The sequence below is a fragment of the Orbicella franksi genome, chromosome 11 (assembly GCF_964199315.1).
Source record: "Orbicella franksi chromosome 11, jaOrbFran1.1, whole genome shotgun sequence".
Taxonomy (NCBI): Eukaryota; Metazoa; Cnidaria; class Anthozoa; order Scleractinia; family Merulinidae; genus Orbicella; species Orbicella franksi.
In genome coordinates, this window is record NC_138155.1 from 17,524,589 (window position 1) to 17,539,058 (window position 14,470).

Here is a 14,470-nt window from a genome sequence, read left to right on the forward strand (position 1 = left end):
TTAAGGCAGTTAAAGTTCGGGCTTACATGTAATGATCTTTGCATTTTTGTATCATTAGGATGAGAATGGAAGATACCTTTCAGCAATATTTGTGGAACTCCCTTCAGCACAGGTTTGATTCTTGTCATAATGTGTTTCTGCAGCATTGTGCAATTGTACCGGTATAAAAAGCGAAATTTAGGTTGAAACTATTTTAGGTAACGTGAAATATTTTATATTTGTATCTATTTGGAGTTCTACTTTAGCTTATAAAACTTCTTCATTTATGCCCAAATAAGCACAATAATATGCATGTACTTGCCAACTCTCACACCTTAAACTTAGTCTCCTGTCTGCAAGCTAAAAACACAACTTAAGATAGACAATTCCCCTCCTGGCTGAAAAGTATGAGCTATTACTGCCTTAGCTTACATACTTTCAAAAGACAATAATTATTATGTAAACTCATGCCACTGTAAGAAAAGAAATTCTGTGTGAGCAATAATACTTCTCCCAGTTCTCCAATTTTGGAAGAGAGAAGTACTGATAAGTATGTTTAGCACAACACATCCTAAAACTTAGATTGGAAATGTTGAGAACATCTTCCGATAACATTTTGTCGTCTTTAAAAACTCCAGGCACTTCCAGTCTAAAAATCTCATGCCTTTGACTCAGAAAAAGTTGGCAGATACAAAATTATGGTCAGTGATTAAACACAATAAGCTGCATTTATTTCAGTAGAATTGAGTTTCATTGTCAGGTGTTTGATAAGTTACATGTGCATGTCCATATCATTAATCTAGGATTATCCAGATTACTATCAGGTGATATCTGAGCCAGTCTGTTTGAGCCAGATTGAAAACAACATCAGGGATAGCAAAGTAAGTATTCATTTTTTGAAAACAGTTATAGGTTTACATGATTGTTCTACTAAATTGACTTCAGTGGTAAAATGTAGGCCATGCAAGGAGCTATTTCAAAAAGACGTGGTGTTTTATTACTGAAATGATTAGAAACCTGGGTTTAAGAATACATTGTATGCTGCAGGAGAAGACAAGGGTGATTATTCATTATTAAGACATTCTTGTGTAACCACTCTTTGCATTTTGTAATGTAAGATTCCTGCGGTAGATAGGTAGGTATATATATATATATTCTTTTTTTGAGTAGAATGTATTTCGTAGAGCGCTCAACTCAATTGATTGAGGAACATCAACTATAACTTCAGAGAAGTTCAGGTCTCATGAGTAATCATCGTTTTATTGCAATAAAACCTCAAAGACCCTCAAAGACAATGACATCGAACACTTTATTTCCTGGCGCATTCTCTCCTCACACTCGCCGTATAACAGCTCAAGCAAAAGATGTAACCTTTGCCTTAAAGAAAAATTCCTTATCATCTGCCAACCCAAGCTATCAACACTTAACAAACGTAATGAACTTGTATCATCTTGCCGCCACAGAAACAAAGCCCTTCTACGAAACAACTAACCTGTTAAATTTCGCGCTGCATATACTATGTAAATTATATTGTATATAAATGGTGGTAAAGATTATTCTTATTAAATCCCCTGATGAGTGGGCAACCACGAAACAGGCTTGTAGGGATGAACTTGTAGTTTATTTGTGTTTTTCCTCCCACATTGTATACTTCGCTCTACTCTGATGTATTGAGCACTGTTCTACGAATATCAAATTTTACACTTTATATATATATATGTATGTATATATGGTTCAGAAAACTTGTGGATTAATCAATTTTGGCAACGAAAGACAGGTATAAAACCGACAATGAATTGATGACCGTGTAATGTTTTAAACGAGGTTGAGAATCACACAAGACGGCACAAAGTCTGCACACCAGCCATGTTGGAATCACATCTGTCAATTACTTTATTCTCAGCATGCTCAGCTATATGACACAAGGCGTGTCACGTCACTGTGTAACGCTAAACACTACATTTCTCCTTTCCTACAGTTGAGGAGAATCGCACAATCAAAGGAACAAATATTGTGAAACAAGTAACAGTAACAACAGATACTAAGCGACAGAACTAGACTAGGCAAAATAAACTTTGAACACGGTGACACTTAGTCCTGCGCAAAGTCCTTAACCACTGAATGCTCAACTACGAAATGTTCTCACAGACTCAAAGTTCATAATTCTCAAACAATGTCCATAAATCAATACTTGAGTCACTTTGAAATCAGTCATAAAGAATGTTCATCAAATAAATGTTCAAAATCACTTTAAATCAGTGAATCATCACTAGTCAGATCTCTTGGATAAGTCTCTTTGGAGGCACAGATACACATGCAGACCTTCAGTGCACAAGTTCAGTTAGGATCTCAACATTTCTATGGGGGTCCACTGGTCAGTCTGGGGACTCCTAGACTGAGACTGGAATACCAGGAGGAGGGCTGCTATCAGTTTCCAGGTCAACTGCCTCTCCCTCATGTGACTGAATGGTTCTGAATGTGGTTGAGTCATCAGCCAGAAGCTTTTTGAAGTGAGATGAATTACATGATGAATTACCTTTTGGTCAGTGATTTCTGCTGTTAGCATGCTGTGATGCTTGTTAGTGACAGTCAATGGGGTCGGGCGATATGGTGTTGATAGCTTTTCTCGCTTTGGTTGTCTGACTCGTTCTGTGTCTCCAACCTGAATGTCACAATCTTTGACTGCTCTCCTAGTCTTAGCTTGGCTCTTGATCCTGAGTTTCTGCTTAGCATCTCTTTTGCGCGTGGGACTTTCACCACTTGGCATAACTACAGGGTTGGGTAACTTGACTCTAATTGGCCTCCCAAACAGGGCTATAGGAGGGGCAACACCCGTAGTACAATGGGTAGTGGTACGATAGTTATGTAGGAACTGATACATTTCTTGCTTTCCAGTGAGTAGTGATGCATAGCACCTTTCCAAAGGTTTTCATAAAGTATTCTACTTCTCCATTGGCTACGGGCCATAGAAGAGACATCTTTCGGTGCTTGAAGCCAAGATATTTAGCAAATTGTGCGAATTAGCCACCATTAGGGAGGGGGGCATTTTCAGACTTTACCACCTGGGGTACGCCATAGGAAGCAAATATGCAGTCGAGCTTAGGAATCACCGCTTTGGCAGAAGTAGAGTGGACGATCTCAATCTCAGGAAATCTTGAGTAATCATCAATTACAACAAGAACATAGTGTCCAGCAACTTCACAACTTCACAACTTCCCATGGACCATTGGGCAAAGGAGTCATCTGCAGAGGCTCACGGGAAGGCTTGAGAGGCAACTTGACAGGGAATACAACGTTTCAATATAGAATCAATTAGGCTGTCCATTCTTGGAAACCAGACCTTTGAGCGCAACAGGCTACAAGTCTTAGCTAGCTCTTGATGGTCTTCATGAGCCAATTCGACCACTCATTTCTGAAGTGCATCGGGCACTACTATGCGGCTTCCACGAAGCACGAGGTTACCATCCACTGAAGTCAGCTCACTATGGATGTTAGCAAATCTCTTGAGAGTGTTTGGATTGACTCCCTCTACTGGCTTCAGGTTATCCCACTGGCAAGTTGAGATGAGGCACATTACTTCTTGAAGAGTGGCATCTTTTTTGGTTGCTTTACTGATCTCTTCCCTGCTTAGAGCCATAAGTGTGACTTTGCATTACCATGGAGATGCCTTGAGATGTAGTCTGCTGGATTCAGGTCACCTCTTGAATACAACATGGCACCTTGAGTTAACTCAGATATACTGTTGCAGCAGGGATTCAACACAAGCTTCAAGATTCTTTCATTGACGAAATGGGATGCGTCTGTGCAATTCATGAATAGGTCTCACATTGTTATCAATATGCAATTTGACCTCAACATTCTTCATCCTTCCAAGGCCACTGAAAAGACTTTGAATACATTCCTTTCCACAGACACAGCATTTGCAATTTGCAGTATTCCAAGGTCTGTAGCAGTTGTATATCCAAGAAGAGAGGTTTTGCCATCTATCCCGAGAAATTCAGAGTCAACTGAACGAGACTTTGATTCCACTAAGGCCCTGAGTTTACCCAGCACAGGAAGGGGTTCAGATGCAGATGATCTAGGTAGATTGAGCAAACACCTGAAATGTAGTCCCAGGTTAGAATGTCTGCACCTTAAATGATCTCCTTCCTTCTTTTGCTTCATGTGGAGGAATCTACCAATATTGTGCTGCCTTCACAAACCATCCAGAAAATGCTTGACTAGATTCTGTTTGGTTGATTTCCTTTGCATTTTATGTTATAGTATTCTGGGGAAGATGAATTGATGCTTGACTTTGAAGTTATGTTTGACAATGCACGGTATTACAATGAGGAGGATTCTCAAGTGTATCAGGTACAGCTGTGTGTATAATTAGCACATAATCTTTTTACCACTGAAAACCACAATTCAAATTGCTGAAGATAGTCTAGCAGGAATCTAGATGGTAAAGTGAAGTGCTGGGCACTACCTTATAAGTACTGGGCACTACCTCACCCTGAGAGTGGCTTTTTAAATCCTTGTCCGAACCTTCTTTGTTTTTTTGTTTTTTTTGGAAAAATTGAAGAAATAAACAGGGACCGTGAAGTTTGATTTTGAGGGTGCATAGGCTATTGACAAGGTGTTGTACAGGTTTTGTTATGGAAACAACTACTGCAGTTTATCAACTACATTGCAAAAGACTTCTTTAATGAAGGCAACTTAAAAATCATGGTCTAGATTTGTTAAAACTTGCTCTGTAAGTGCACTGATAATATAAAAGAGGGGTTGTATAATGAGTTGCACATTGACTACCTTGTAAGTTGTGAAATCAGATTGAAAACTCTGGTAGACTTTTTGAAGTTTCATCATCATGTCTTGGAAAATCACAAAAGGCTCATTAGAATTTGTATTCGCTTGAATAAGTCACTAAATAGCATTGTTCATCTTGGGGCTGTATGTGCAGTTCATGCACAAGTGAAGGTGTCTAGTAATACTTTTAGCACTGCTTTGACCTCAAACATAGCAAAATTATTGCTGTGATAGTGTTCCTTTTGTTGTATTGAATAATCTGCTCGTAATCTTTTTAATTTTCCATGATCGTGTACATTGCAATACTGCTTTTAGGTTACTACAGACCGTAACAATTTGTGCCATTTGTCTGCGATGTTAAGTTTCCATTGTTACATGAACTCTTTACCTAGGATGCTTGTACTTTAGAGAAGGTGTTGAGAAAAAAGCGGAAATCACTTGGTCCATCCCAGCCAGGTATTTTATATATTTAGTAAGGCAATGAAAACCATACTTATTTTTGCCGACCTCAAAAATAAGCTTTCCTTTCCCAAAAGTAGGCTCACCTCACGTTATCACTTGGGCTTTATTTTACTGTTAGGTTTAAAGGTCAGTAACATTTTTTTTACTATAAAGCCCTATTGTTAGTCAGAGGTTGTTCTGTATATGTTTATATTATTGCATTCGAGAGAATGTATTTCTAATCGGGAAAAAGTTGACATTTTGAGTATCTATCTAGAGATACCAATTTGGCACCCCCAAAAAATTTCTTCAGGGGCAAATGACTTCATCTCCACATTCATCCATGTGCTTTCTTTCAAGTCATAATTGTCCTAGTATTGGTAATAAAAGCATGTTGTCTCGCATGCTGACGGAACAGGCAATGTTTGTGTCGATTTACACAATCCAGAATGGTAACTAATATAATGTATTAAACACGTGTATATAAAATGAGAATAAGCTCTCTCATATGCACATGCTTTACGATGAATTCATTGTTTTTGCCCCTGCTGAAGGGAGGCCATAACAGCTCAGGCACAAAATGTTGTTCCTATAATGTTTGCTGTTTTAACATACCAAACCCACCGATACTCAAACTCACTCTTTAGTCTACAATTACTACTAGTATTTTTGTAGTTTATGTACTTACAGTATTTATGATTTTAACTTGATAACCACAGGACATCTTTTGTGTTTCAGATTGTTGTGTTTATAAAGAGGTTTAAAACTGCAATAAAAATTATTCTTGTGTGCCTAAAATGTTTCAGCTTTTGAGGTGCAAAATTCCCATCAATAATAATAATTTGAAAGAAAGTCCATGGAAACAAGCCCAACGTGTGTTGTTGCGTTATCTGTGGTGAGGGTTTATTGCCAAGTAACGCTTATCTTCATTCAGTTGCCATAGAAATATGTTTATCTTTTCAGCGGTTCCATCTCAGTCCGGTGAGTCTGGGATGTCCCAAGCAACAACCCTCAAGCAAGCTACACCTACCAAGTCTGGCAGAATTTCGTAAGTTAAGGAAGCCACTCTCCTTTGTCATCAGCTTACTGAGGCTAAGTACATGTACTACATGTAAAAACTCTAATGTGTAGTTTGTGATGTTGTACATGAGGTGCCATGATCAGTGGTTATGTTCTGTTCATACTTTCTTGATAGCCAATAGTACAGCAGTCATGCTAAAGCAGATTCAAATAGCTTATTATATATGTTTGACTGATTGATTTATCGGTCCCATGAGTTGAACCTTGGCAATAAATTTAGTTTGAAATTTTCTCTGTAGATCCTCACCTGGTTCAGCCAAGAAATACAGCCAAGTACCTTCAGCTACAAATGAATTGAAGGAGTTGTGCCGAGAGCTTTTTAATGCTGTCAAGGACTGTACTGTAAGAGATGCAATTTTTTCCCTGTTTCCATGAGTATAATACATTGTTTCCTCTGTCATTATGTCCTGGGCCACACAATGCAGGCATATTCTCATGGCAGAATAAGTATGAGAGGTTGATTTTCTCTACCGCAACCTGAACACAAACCAACTTTTGCTTTGTCATTTGGTCAATTGGTCAATTGGTCATTTGATTTGGTCAATCAAAATCGCCCTATGATGTATTGCAAACTCAGTATTGAATAAATCTACGTCATGTATGCCAGTGGATTGTGTCTCTATTAATACCTTTCTGACGAGAAGGCAAAATAACTATTTTTGACAACTATTTTTGGAAATGGAGTAATGATCCTGTTGATATTATATTTAACCATACAATACGAAGTTACATAATCATGCAGTTTATTTATGATTTTCAGTTTATTTATGGTTCAGTTTATTTATTATTTACAATGCCCTGCCAAGGAAAGCACATTTCATTTCCAAACTCTAACTCCCCAAATGCCTCTTTTATTTTTACTTGTTTCAATTTGCAGCTTGTATTTCATGATTTGTACAATGTATTTTGTTTTGTTCGCTGATTATCCAGGAGTTTCCCAGATACACAGCAAATCTCTCGGTCTCCCGTGTTACCAAATCTCCCAGATTCTAAGGAAAGCGCTTATTCTGGCTGCTTTTTGGCCTTTTTGAGGGCAAAATTTTGGAATATGTGGTGCATTTTTGTCGCTGAATTGGAGGAGCTCTACTTTTAACAACGTTTTGTTTAGAGTCAAGAAGGTAAAAATTGGCGATCTCTCAGATTTAAATTTTTTTTAGGTTGGCTTCTCAGCTCTGGAATGGAAAAAGCAACAATATAATTTTCTTAAAGACAGCTGCAGCGCTTGCTAGCACACACCAATTATTTAATTTAATTTATTTTGTTCAAATTAGAACATAATTAATATATTTCTTCCTCAGTCATGAGCTTCGCTGAATGCTTGATTCCAAAAATTTAATTATATTCATGTCTCAAGGAAAATCTCAACAGAGAGAGGTTGCTCCAAAACCCCTCTCCTCCCAACCCCCCAGGATTTGCCATGGCAACTTTTATACTCAGGGCTCCTTAAAAATTTCCATAGGCAACAGCCTTGTGTAGACCTTCCAAGAACATTTAAGAGCCACTGCCTGTAAGTATGGAGAATCCAACGACAAGTCGGAAAATTCGGATTTTCTTTTGTTGCATCGAAAAGACCCTTTTGGTGAAGTATTTTCAGAAATACACTTTCAAAGTTCCAGCGACTTCACATCTTTGTGAAATCTAGGAAAGTTCGAAATCAATCAACCAAGATGGCCGATGGAATTTATGCAAAATTGCACATTTTCAACAGACCAGTACAGAAAGAAGGGAACTTGCCTGGATTTCATATTCACGCAGTTTGTAATTTACACTTTGATCATTCCTCTGAGCTAAAAGTCATCTTGAAGTAAATATATTTTGTCTACTTCTTGGCCGTTTGAAAAATACAACTATCGCAATTTAATTTACATGTAAAATTTCAACTGATTTTAGAGGGTCATAACTCTTCTAGTATACGAATCTCTCAAAAAATAAAACGTTCTAAAGGAAGAGCTATGCTATAGGTATACCATATCTAAATGGCTAGTTTGGCCCGTGAAAATTAAGCACACTAGACGAAAAACTATAAAGGGTATTTTGACCAATTGCGTCTTTTTTGGACGAGCGAGCAAGAACTTCGATTTCGCAGTCATCTTTATGTCATCACACAAATTATTCTTTGACATTGTTTATCACACATGTAAGCAATAATTTAAATCATACTAATCAATGGCCTTGGTTATAGATGGCAAAGTCCTGTAGAAATCTATGTGAGAAGATGACATGACTCTTGCGACGGGCCATAAAGACTCATAAAGTCATGAACAGGAGTTTTGCAATCCAAAATCGCCATAAATTTGACAGATGAAACCGAGAAACGTTCACTACTTCCTTTTTGGCCGTTTTCCGTATGTATCTTTGTCTAAACAATGTAGAGGGAAAAGTTCAAATGCAGCAGTTTAAAACAGTGACTGGTCAGCTAGCGTTGTTAGATATGTTGTCGTGGTGAATTGCATGGCATGACACCGTGACAAGGAGAACAATTTGCATATTCATGTTGTGTACACAAACGTTACATAAACACTTGCGTTTCGTTCTGAGCAAACGTTCTATTAATCGCTGCAGTCGGGATTGGTTCCCCTTTTTTAAAGTGAAAAAAGAGAACTAATCAAACCAAGGAAGAAGTAGCGATGCCTTTTCTCCATTTATTCGCCAAAGGTGCTCAAGTTTTGAATGTAGGACTGCCGTTCCACCTTGAGGGCTGACATTTTGCCAAAATCGTCTGCTTTGGCACCGGCTGATTTCTAGAAGACTGTGTCATCTATAATCAAGGCTTATTCTGAGGTATTATTTAAAGTATTGCTTAAGTCTACAATACACGATGTCTACGAATAATTTGTGTTGTGAAACATGTCGAATTATGTTCATAAAGATGAATCAAAGTTCTTGCTCTCTCGTCTAAAAAAGGCGCAATTGGTCAAAATACCCTTTATAGTTTTTCGTCTGGTGCACTTAATTTTCACAGGCCAAACTAGCCATTTAGATATGGTATACCTATAACATAGCTCTTCCTTTAGAACGTTTTATTTTTTGAGAGATTCGTATACTAGAAGAGTTATGACCCTCTAAAATCAGTTGAAATTTTACATGTAAATTAAATTGCGATAGTTGTATTTTTCAAACGGCCAAGAAGTAGACAAAACATATTTACTTCAAGATGACTTTTAGCTCAGAGGAATGATCAAAGTGTAAATTACAAACTGTGTAAATATGACATCCAGGCAAGTTCCCTTCTTTCTGTACTGGCCTGTTGAAAATGTGCAATATTGGATAAATTCCATCGGCCATCTTGGTTGATTGAGCGGTATTTCGAACTTTCCTAGATTTCACAAAAATGTGAAGTCGTTGGAACTTTGAAAGTATATTTCTGAAAATACTTCACGAAGAGGGTCTTTTTGTCGCAATAAAAGAAAATCCAAATTTTCCGACCTGTCATTGGATTCTCCATATTTACAGGCAGTGACTCTCAAATATAATAATTTATGCAAAATTTGGGGGACAAACAGAGTGAAAAGTGGAGAAATGGATTTTTGATTCTTTTGATTTTTTCCCTCTTGATTGCTTCTTCAGGATAGCCATGGGAGGCAACTGTGTCTCATCTTCCAAAAGCTGCCATCAAGAGCTGTAAGTAAATGTATATCCATTCTTTCTACAAACAAAAATTAATAAATAGTTGCATGTATTTACAAATTTTAATTTTTATTCCTTTATTTATATTATTTTTGTTTTTCTACTAAAATAAATAAATTATAACATGCAAGATGTGAGTTACCCTGATTGTTTTCATCTCAGCTGCAAATCCCTTCCTCACAATCAATCAGTTAACCAACCAACCATTCAGACAAACTTACAGACAGACAGACAGACAGACAGTCAGTCAATCAGTCAAGTAGTTGATTAGACCATTGATGCCCATGCCGGCTGTAACTGGCAGTGACAAGCATTGCCCTTTGTTCCACTTCTGATGACATCAGCTTTGACCAAAGTTGGCATCATCTATACTCGAGTTCAAGTTAATGCAGATCAGAGTGATTGGGTCAACAGGGCCTGAAAAACTCAGAGCAAAATTTATTTGACTACACTTGGCTTTTCTGTGGTAAGATTTGCCCATCTTGAAGATGCTTTCTCGGGACTTTTTGAACTGGAAGCAAGCCCAGTAGAAGGTCGATCACTGCAGCAAGAAGATAAGAAAAGAAGAAAAAAGGAAAGGTGAAAAAAAAAAAAATTAAAAACTGGAAAAGTCTGAAGATGTAGGTCACTCACTTGTCCAAAAACTAAATCACAAAATTCTTATTTCTGTGTATGCCTGAGCAAAAATGCCGTAAAACGTAATGCTAGTCAAAAGAAAGGTGCATTACCATTTTGCAAATGCCTTTTTGAGAAGATTGCAGCTATTTTGGCTCATATCCAGTCTGAAAATATCCATAGTGCCCAAAAATGCATTTTGGCAAAAAGCTCTGGGAGTCAATGGGTTAATAGATCAATTAATTTTGTTACCAACATATTGGAACCTCCTATAAATGGCCATAAATGGCTACAAGCATTAAATTTATTATGCTGCATGTACACCTACTGGTCTTTTTTGCTACACAATTTTTTTTTCTATTTTGTGACTTAAAGTGCACCTAACCCCAAAATTTTTTTTCACTAAAACAAATCTAGACTTAATTTGAAGCATTTCGGCGAAGAAATTTTTGAATTTGGTTGAATCCTCGATTTCCTATGCCCTTTCAAAGTCGCGATGAAGTGTTTCACGACCGCATTTTAGGGAGTCTGGGGCGGCGGTACCTGATGACGTCTACCCAGGAACCAAACACAATAGCGCCTCAGTCAACTCTCTGTATTTGCTCGAGAAAATAGAACGCAAAACTAATCGTTCCGATGTATTTTGGGACTAAAACGTCCCAGTTTTGTCTCAGAATCATTTCTTTTTCATCACTGGAGTCAGAGTTAAGTTTTGATTCAGAAGGCTCCGAAATAAACTTCGATCGAGCACGTTCGACAACTGTGAACTCACTGCTTAGAGCTTTGAGGGCAATTTACAATATTTCAAGCGACGACGGGGAAGACGTCTTTGCAGACGAGCTGCTTGTATATTAGGAATGGAAAGCTAGATATGAAGTGGAGGAGCAGGCAAACGAAAAGCAGGAAAGAAAACTCAAGGACTGCTTTGGATGGTAATTTCGTCAACTAAACATAAGATTCCCACGCGTGTTTATAGCCCGTTTACATTTGTCCTTACCGAGAATGTATTTTGTCAAGGTTCAGTTAAATCCAGTTTGTGTTTTACTTTCAGTTGAATGCTTCATGTTTATAAGAGCGACGTACGTGTTGCAGTTTTCGAGACTTGATGACCTCCAAAACATTGGCTTCGATCGATTGAAAATCATATTGTTTGGACCTGTATTTTTGAAGCTGCGGGAAGCAAGGCGGAAGGAAACATTTCATACAATTACCGATTTCACATTGCCACACGTTTTAAGTCGTAACTCTAAATAACCAACATGAATTGTTCTCAAAGTTTGCAGTGAAATTCGTCGGATAAGCGAAAAGGATGTGTTCCCTAAGCGGTCCGCAGATAATGTTACGCGGTCATATTTTCGACGCTATTGCACAGAATCTTTGTCGCACTGCTGATTTCCAAACCTTCGAGAAACTCTGTGAGTCTAACAATTTTGTTATCATGTAATTCTAGAGGATTAATCTTCTACTTTCACCCAAATCGAAAGAGAAATAAGTGTTGGTTAGCACCATACAGTTGCGATCTATTTACATATCAGTATAACGCTTCTTGATCATGACCAGATCACACAACTTTGCCGGTTATGTTATAAATACTTGGGGGTTTGGAAGATATAGGTTGTCGGCAGTATTTCTACAAATTGCTGGTTAGCTTTAAGCAGAAAATTTATGAAAATAGTGTTCGAAAGTCTGCGGAACAAATTCCAGTGAGAGTTCTTCAATGGTTCTCACAGATTCAGTTCGCTTGTTTCGGTTCGACAAAATCAACCATCGTTTACGTCTTTATTGCACCATTAGCTGATCGATCGTCAGTAAATTGTACAGTATAACTTTCTTTAAATCTGGAATATTGCTGCAACAGCCGATAGCACCTCTGGAAGGCGTTTCTGTGCACTTTTCGAATGTGTATTGCACCATCCTGAAGGAAATGAGAGGAAATGAGATATCCAACCTTCCTGGGTAGACGTCACAAGAGCCGCTGGACCCATTCTCCTCAAACTCGGTCGTGAAACAAAATGGCGGTGTTTTGGAGCTATTTTCGAGATTTTGTCGTGGCACAGAAAATCAAGGATTTAACGGAATCCAAAAAATTTTTCGCAGAACTATTTCAAATAACAAGTAAATTCGTTCTAGCAAAAAAAAATTTTGGGGGTTAGGTGCACTTTAAAATCTTCATAAAGGTCAAATCAATAATCGTCTTCTTTGAAACTGTTATCCTACATGAGGCATAAGTCTTTTATGACTCCTCTCCAGCCCATTCTGCCCTTTGGGTTTTTTCTGTTGCTGTTGTTACGGTTTCATTCATTCCAACACATGGACAAATTCTAACAAAATGATTTTTTTATCTAGAAGGTAACAACCACAAGGTTGATCACTTTAGCTGAGTCCTTGCTCATTGTCTGCAAATATAGAAGAAGAAAATTGAAACCAAAGGAGTTGAAAGGCAGGGATTCTTTTTTAGAACAGAAGTTGGTGTCTACAATAACATTTTGTTTTCTTTCTATCAGGAATATCCAGATTATTATACACTGATCAAAAAGCCCATAGACATGGCTAAGATCAACTCCAAGCTTTACGGCGATCAGTATACCACTCTAGATGACTTTATGTCAGACTTTCAGCTCATGTTTGACAATGCTTGTCGTTATAATGAACCTGACTCACAGGTTTACAAGGTAAGGAATGCCTTCCTTGGTGTAAAATTTGTAACTAATATAATTTACTGTTAGATCAATATGATGTTTAATTACTGAACATTTCTAACAAAATTTAGTGATACCAAATTCATGTCTGACTCTTGCCAGGATGCTTTGAGCCTTGCAAGAGAATTGCTGAGAAAGAAAGCTGAATTAGTTGGTAAGTATTATTTTAACAAGTAATTTGTAACTTCAGTTTTGTTCCAAAAAACATGCCAACTTGTTAAGTTTTGTTTGTCATGGTTCTACTAAATGTTATTGTAAAGATGAGGTTTTGAAATCTGTTTCATAAATTTAGAGACTTAACATCTGTTTGTTGATGTGGATCATCATTTGGAAACTTAATGATTAGATACCAAGATGTTTGTGAAAGATCTGACAACAAGGAATGTTTTTTTTTCCATTGATCCCTGGAACATGCATTTCTGGAGTTTCCTGTTGGTGTAAATCTCTTTCAAGAAGCCCTAACGTGGTTCAGTAATGACCATAAAGTTAATTTTATCCCATCCAAACTACAGAGCCTGCCTTTTTAGAGACTACAATCTTCCCCCAAATATAAACCCAAACCCTATTTGAAAATTTGGAATCAAAACATTATAACTCTTTTTCTGCCATTTTCTGGAATTGAAAGCAGCAGTATTGCAAAAGTTGAATTAATTGAAACAAGAAGATCTGTTAGATCTTATAACCTCGCTTTTAAAATTTAACTGTTTTCTTAGTACAACAGTCGCAACGCAGTGCATATTCCAAAGCAATCTTTGATGATTCATTGATTACTGTAAACATCACAGCACTTGATCAACACAAACTCTATTATCGCACCATCAGTCGCAGCCGTTGTGACATCTCCGATGACGTAATAATCTTAATCTGGAACTTTCTTCGGGATATGTATGGGCATGAAGATACAAACACTATTACAAACCGCTTTCTTTCTTTAAAGTCACGATTAAATTTAATTGGTTTTTTCCCTTGAGTTAAGGTTTAGCAAAAAAGTCACACGAGTCACATAATTCAAGAATTGCGTTATCTACGGCTATCTTTAGTACGGTGGTTATTTCCCTACCAATGACATAATCTTTGCACGTTCTGACACGTTCTTTGCTTGGCTTGCGAATATTTAATTTTCCTTCCGATCTATGAACTGGCTGCGATGAAACAGTCAAAGGATTTACTTCATTTGCGTAAAACCACAAGAAATACTCACAAAATTACAAATAAATTAATGACCGTCGCTTCTGCCGAAA

At 37.5% G+C, this 14,470-nt stretch overlaps 1 protein-coding gene and 1 pseudogene across 2 annotated transcripts in view; one reads left to right on the forward strand and one right to left on the reverse strand.

The window, feature by feature from the left end:
- The window catches only part of LOC145503102 (52 kDa repressor of the inhibitor of the protein kinase-like), a 489,168-nt pseudogene that overhangs the window by 382,364 nt on the left and 92,334 nt on the right, over nt 1-14,470 (reverse strand). The gene's annotated exons all lie outside the window — the stretch shown is intronic.
- LOC145503084 (protein polybromo-1-like) overlaps nt 1-14,470 on the forward strand; it is a 222,583-nt gene that overhangs the window by 115,786 nt on the left and 92,327 nt on the right. The window contains exons 17-25 of the mRNA XM_081482521.1: nt 59-112; nt 783-860; nt 4,243-4,332; nt 5,160-5,223; nt 6,172-6,256; nt 6,528-6,630; nt 9,856-9,909; nt 13,035-13,202; nt 13,332-13,383. Coding sequence (XP_081338647.1) covers nt 59-112; nt 783-860; nt 4,243-4,332; nt 5,160-5,223; nt 6,172-6,256; nt 6,528-6,630; nt 9,856-9,909; nt 13,035-13,202; nt 13,332-13,383 — 748 coding nt within the window. The remainder of the gene's footprint in view (nt 1-58; nt 113-782; nt 861-4,242; nt 4,333-5,159; nt 5,224-6,171; nt 6,257-6,527; nt 6,631-9,855; nt 9,910-13,034; nt 13,203-13,331; nt 13,384-14,470) is intronic.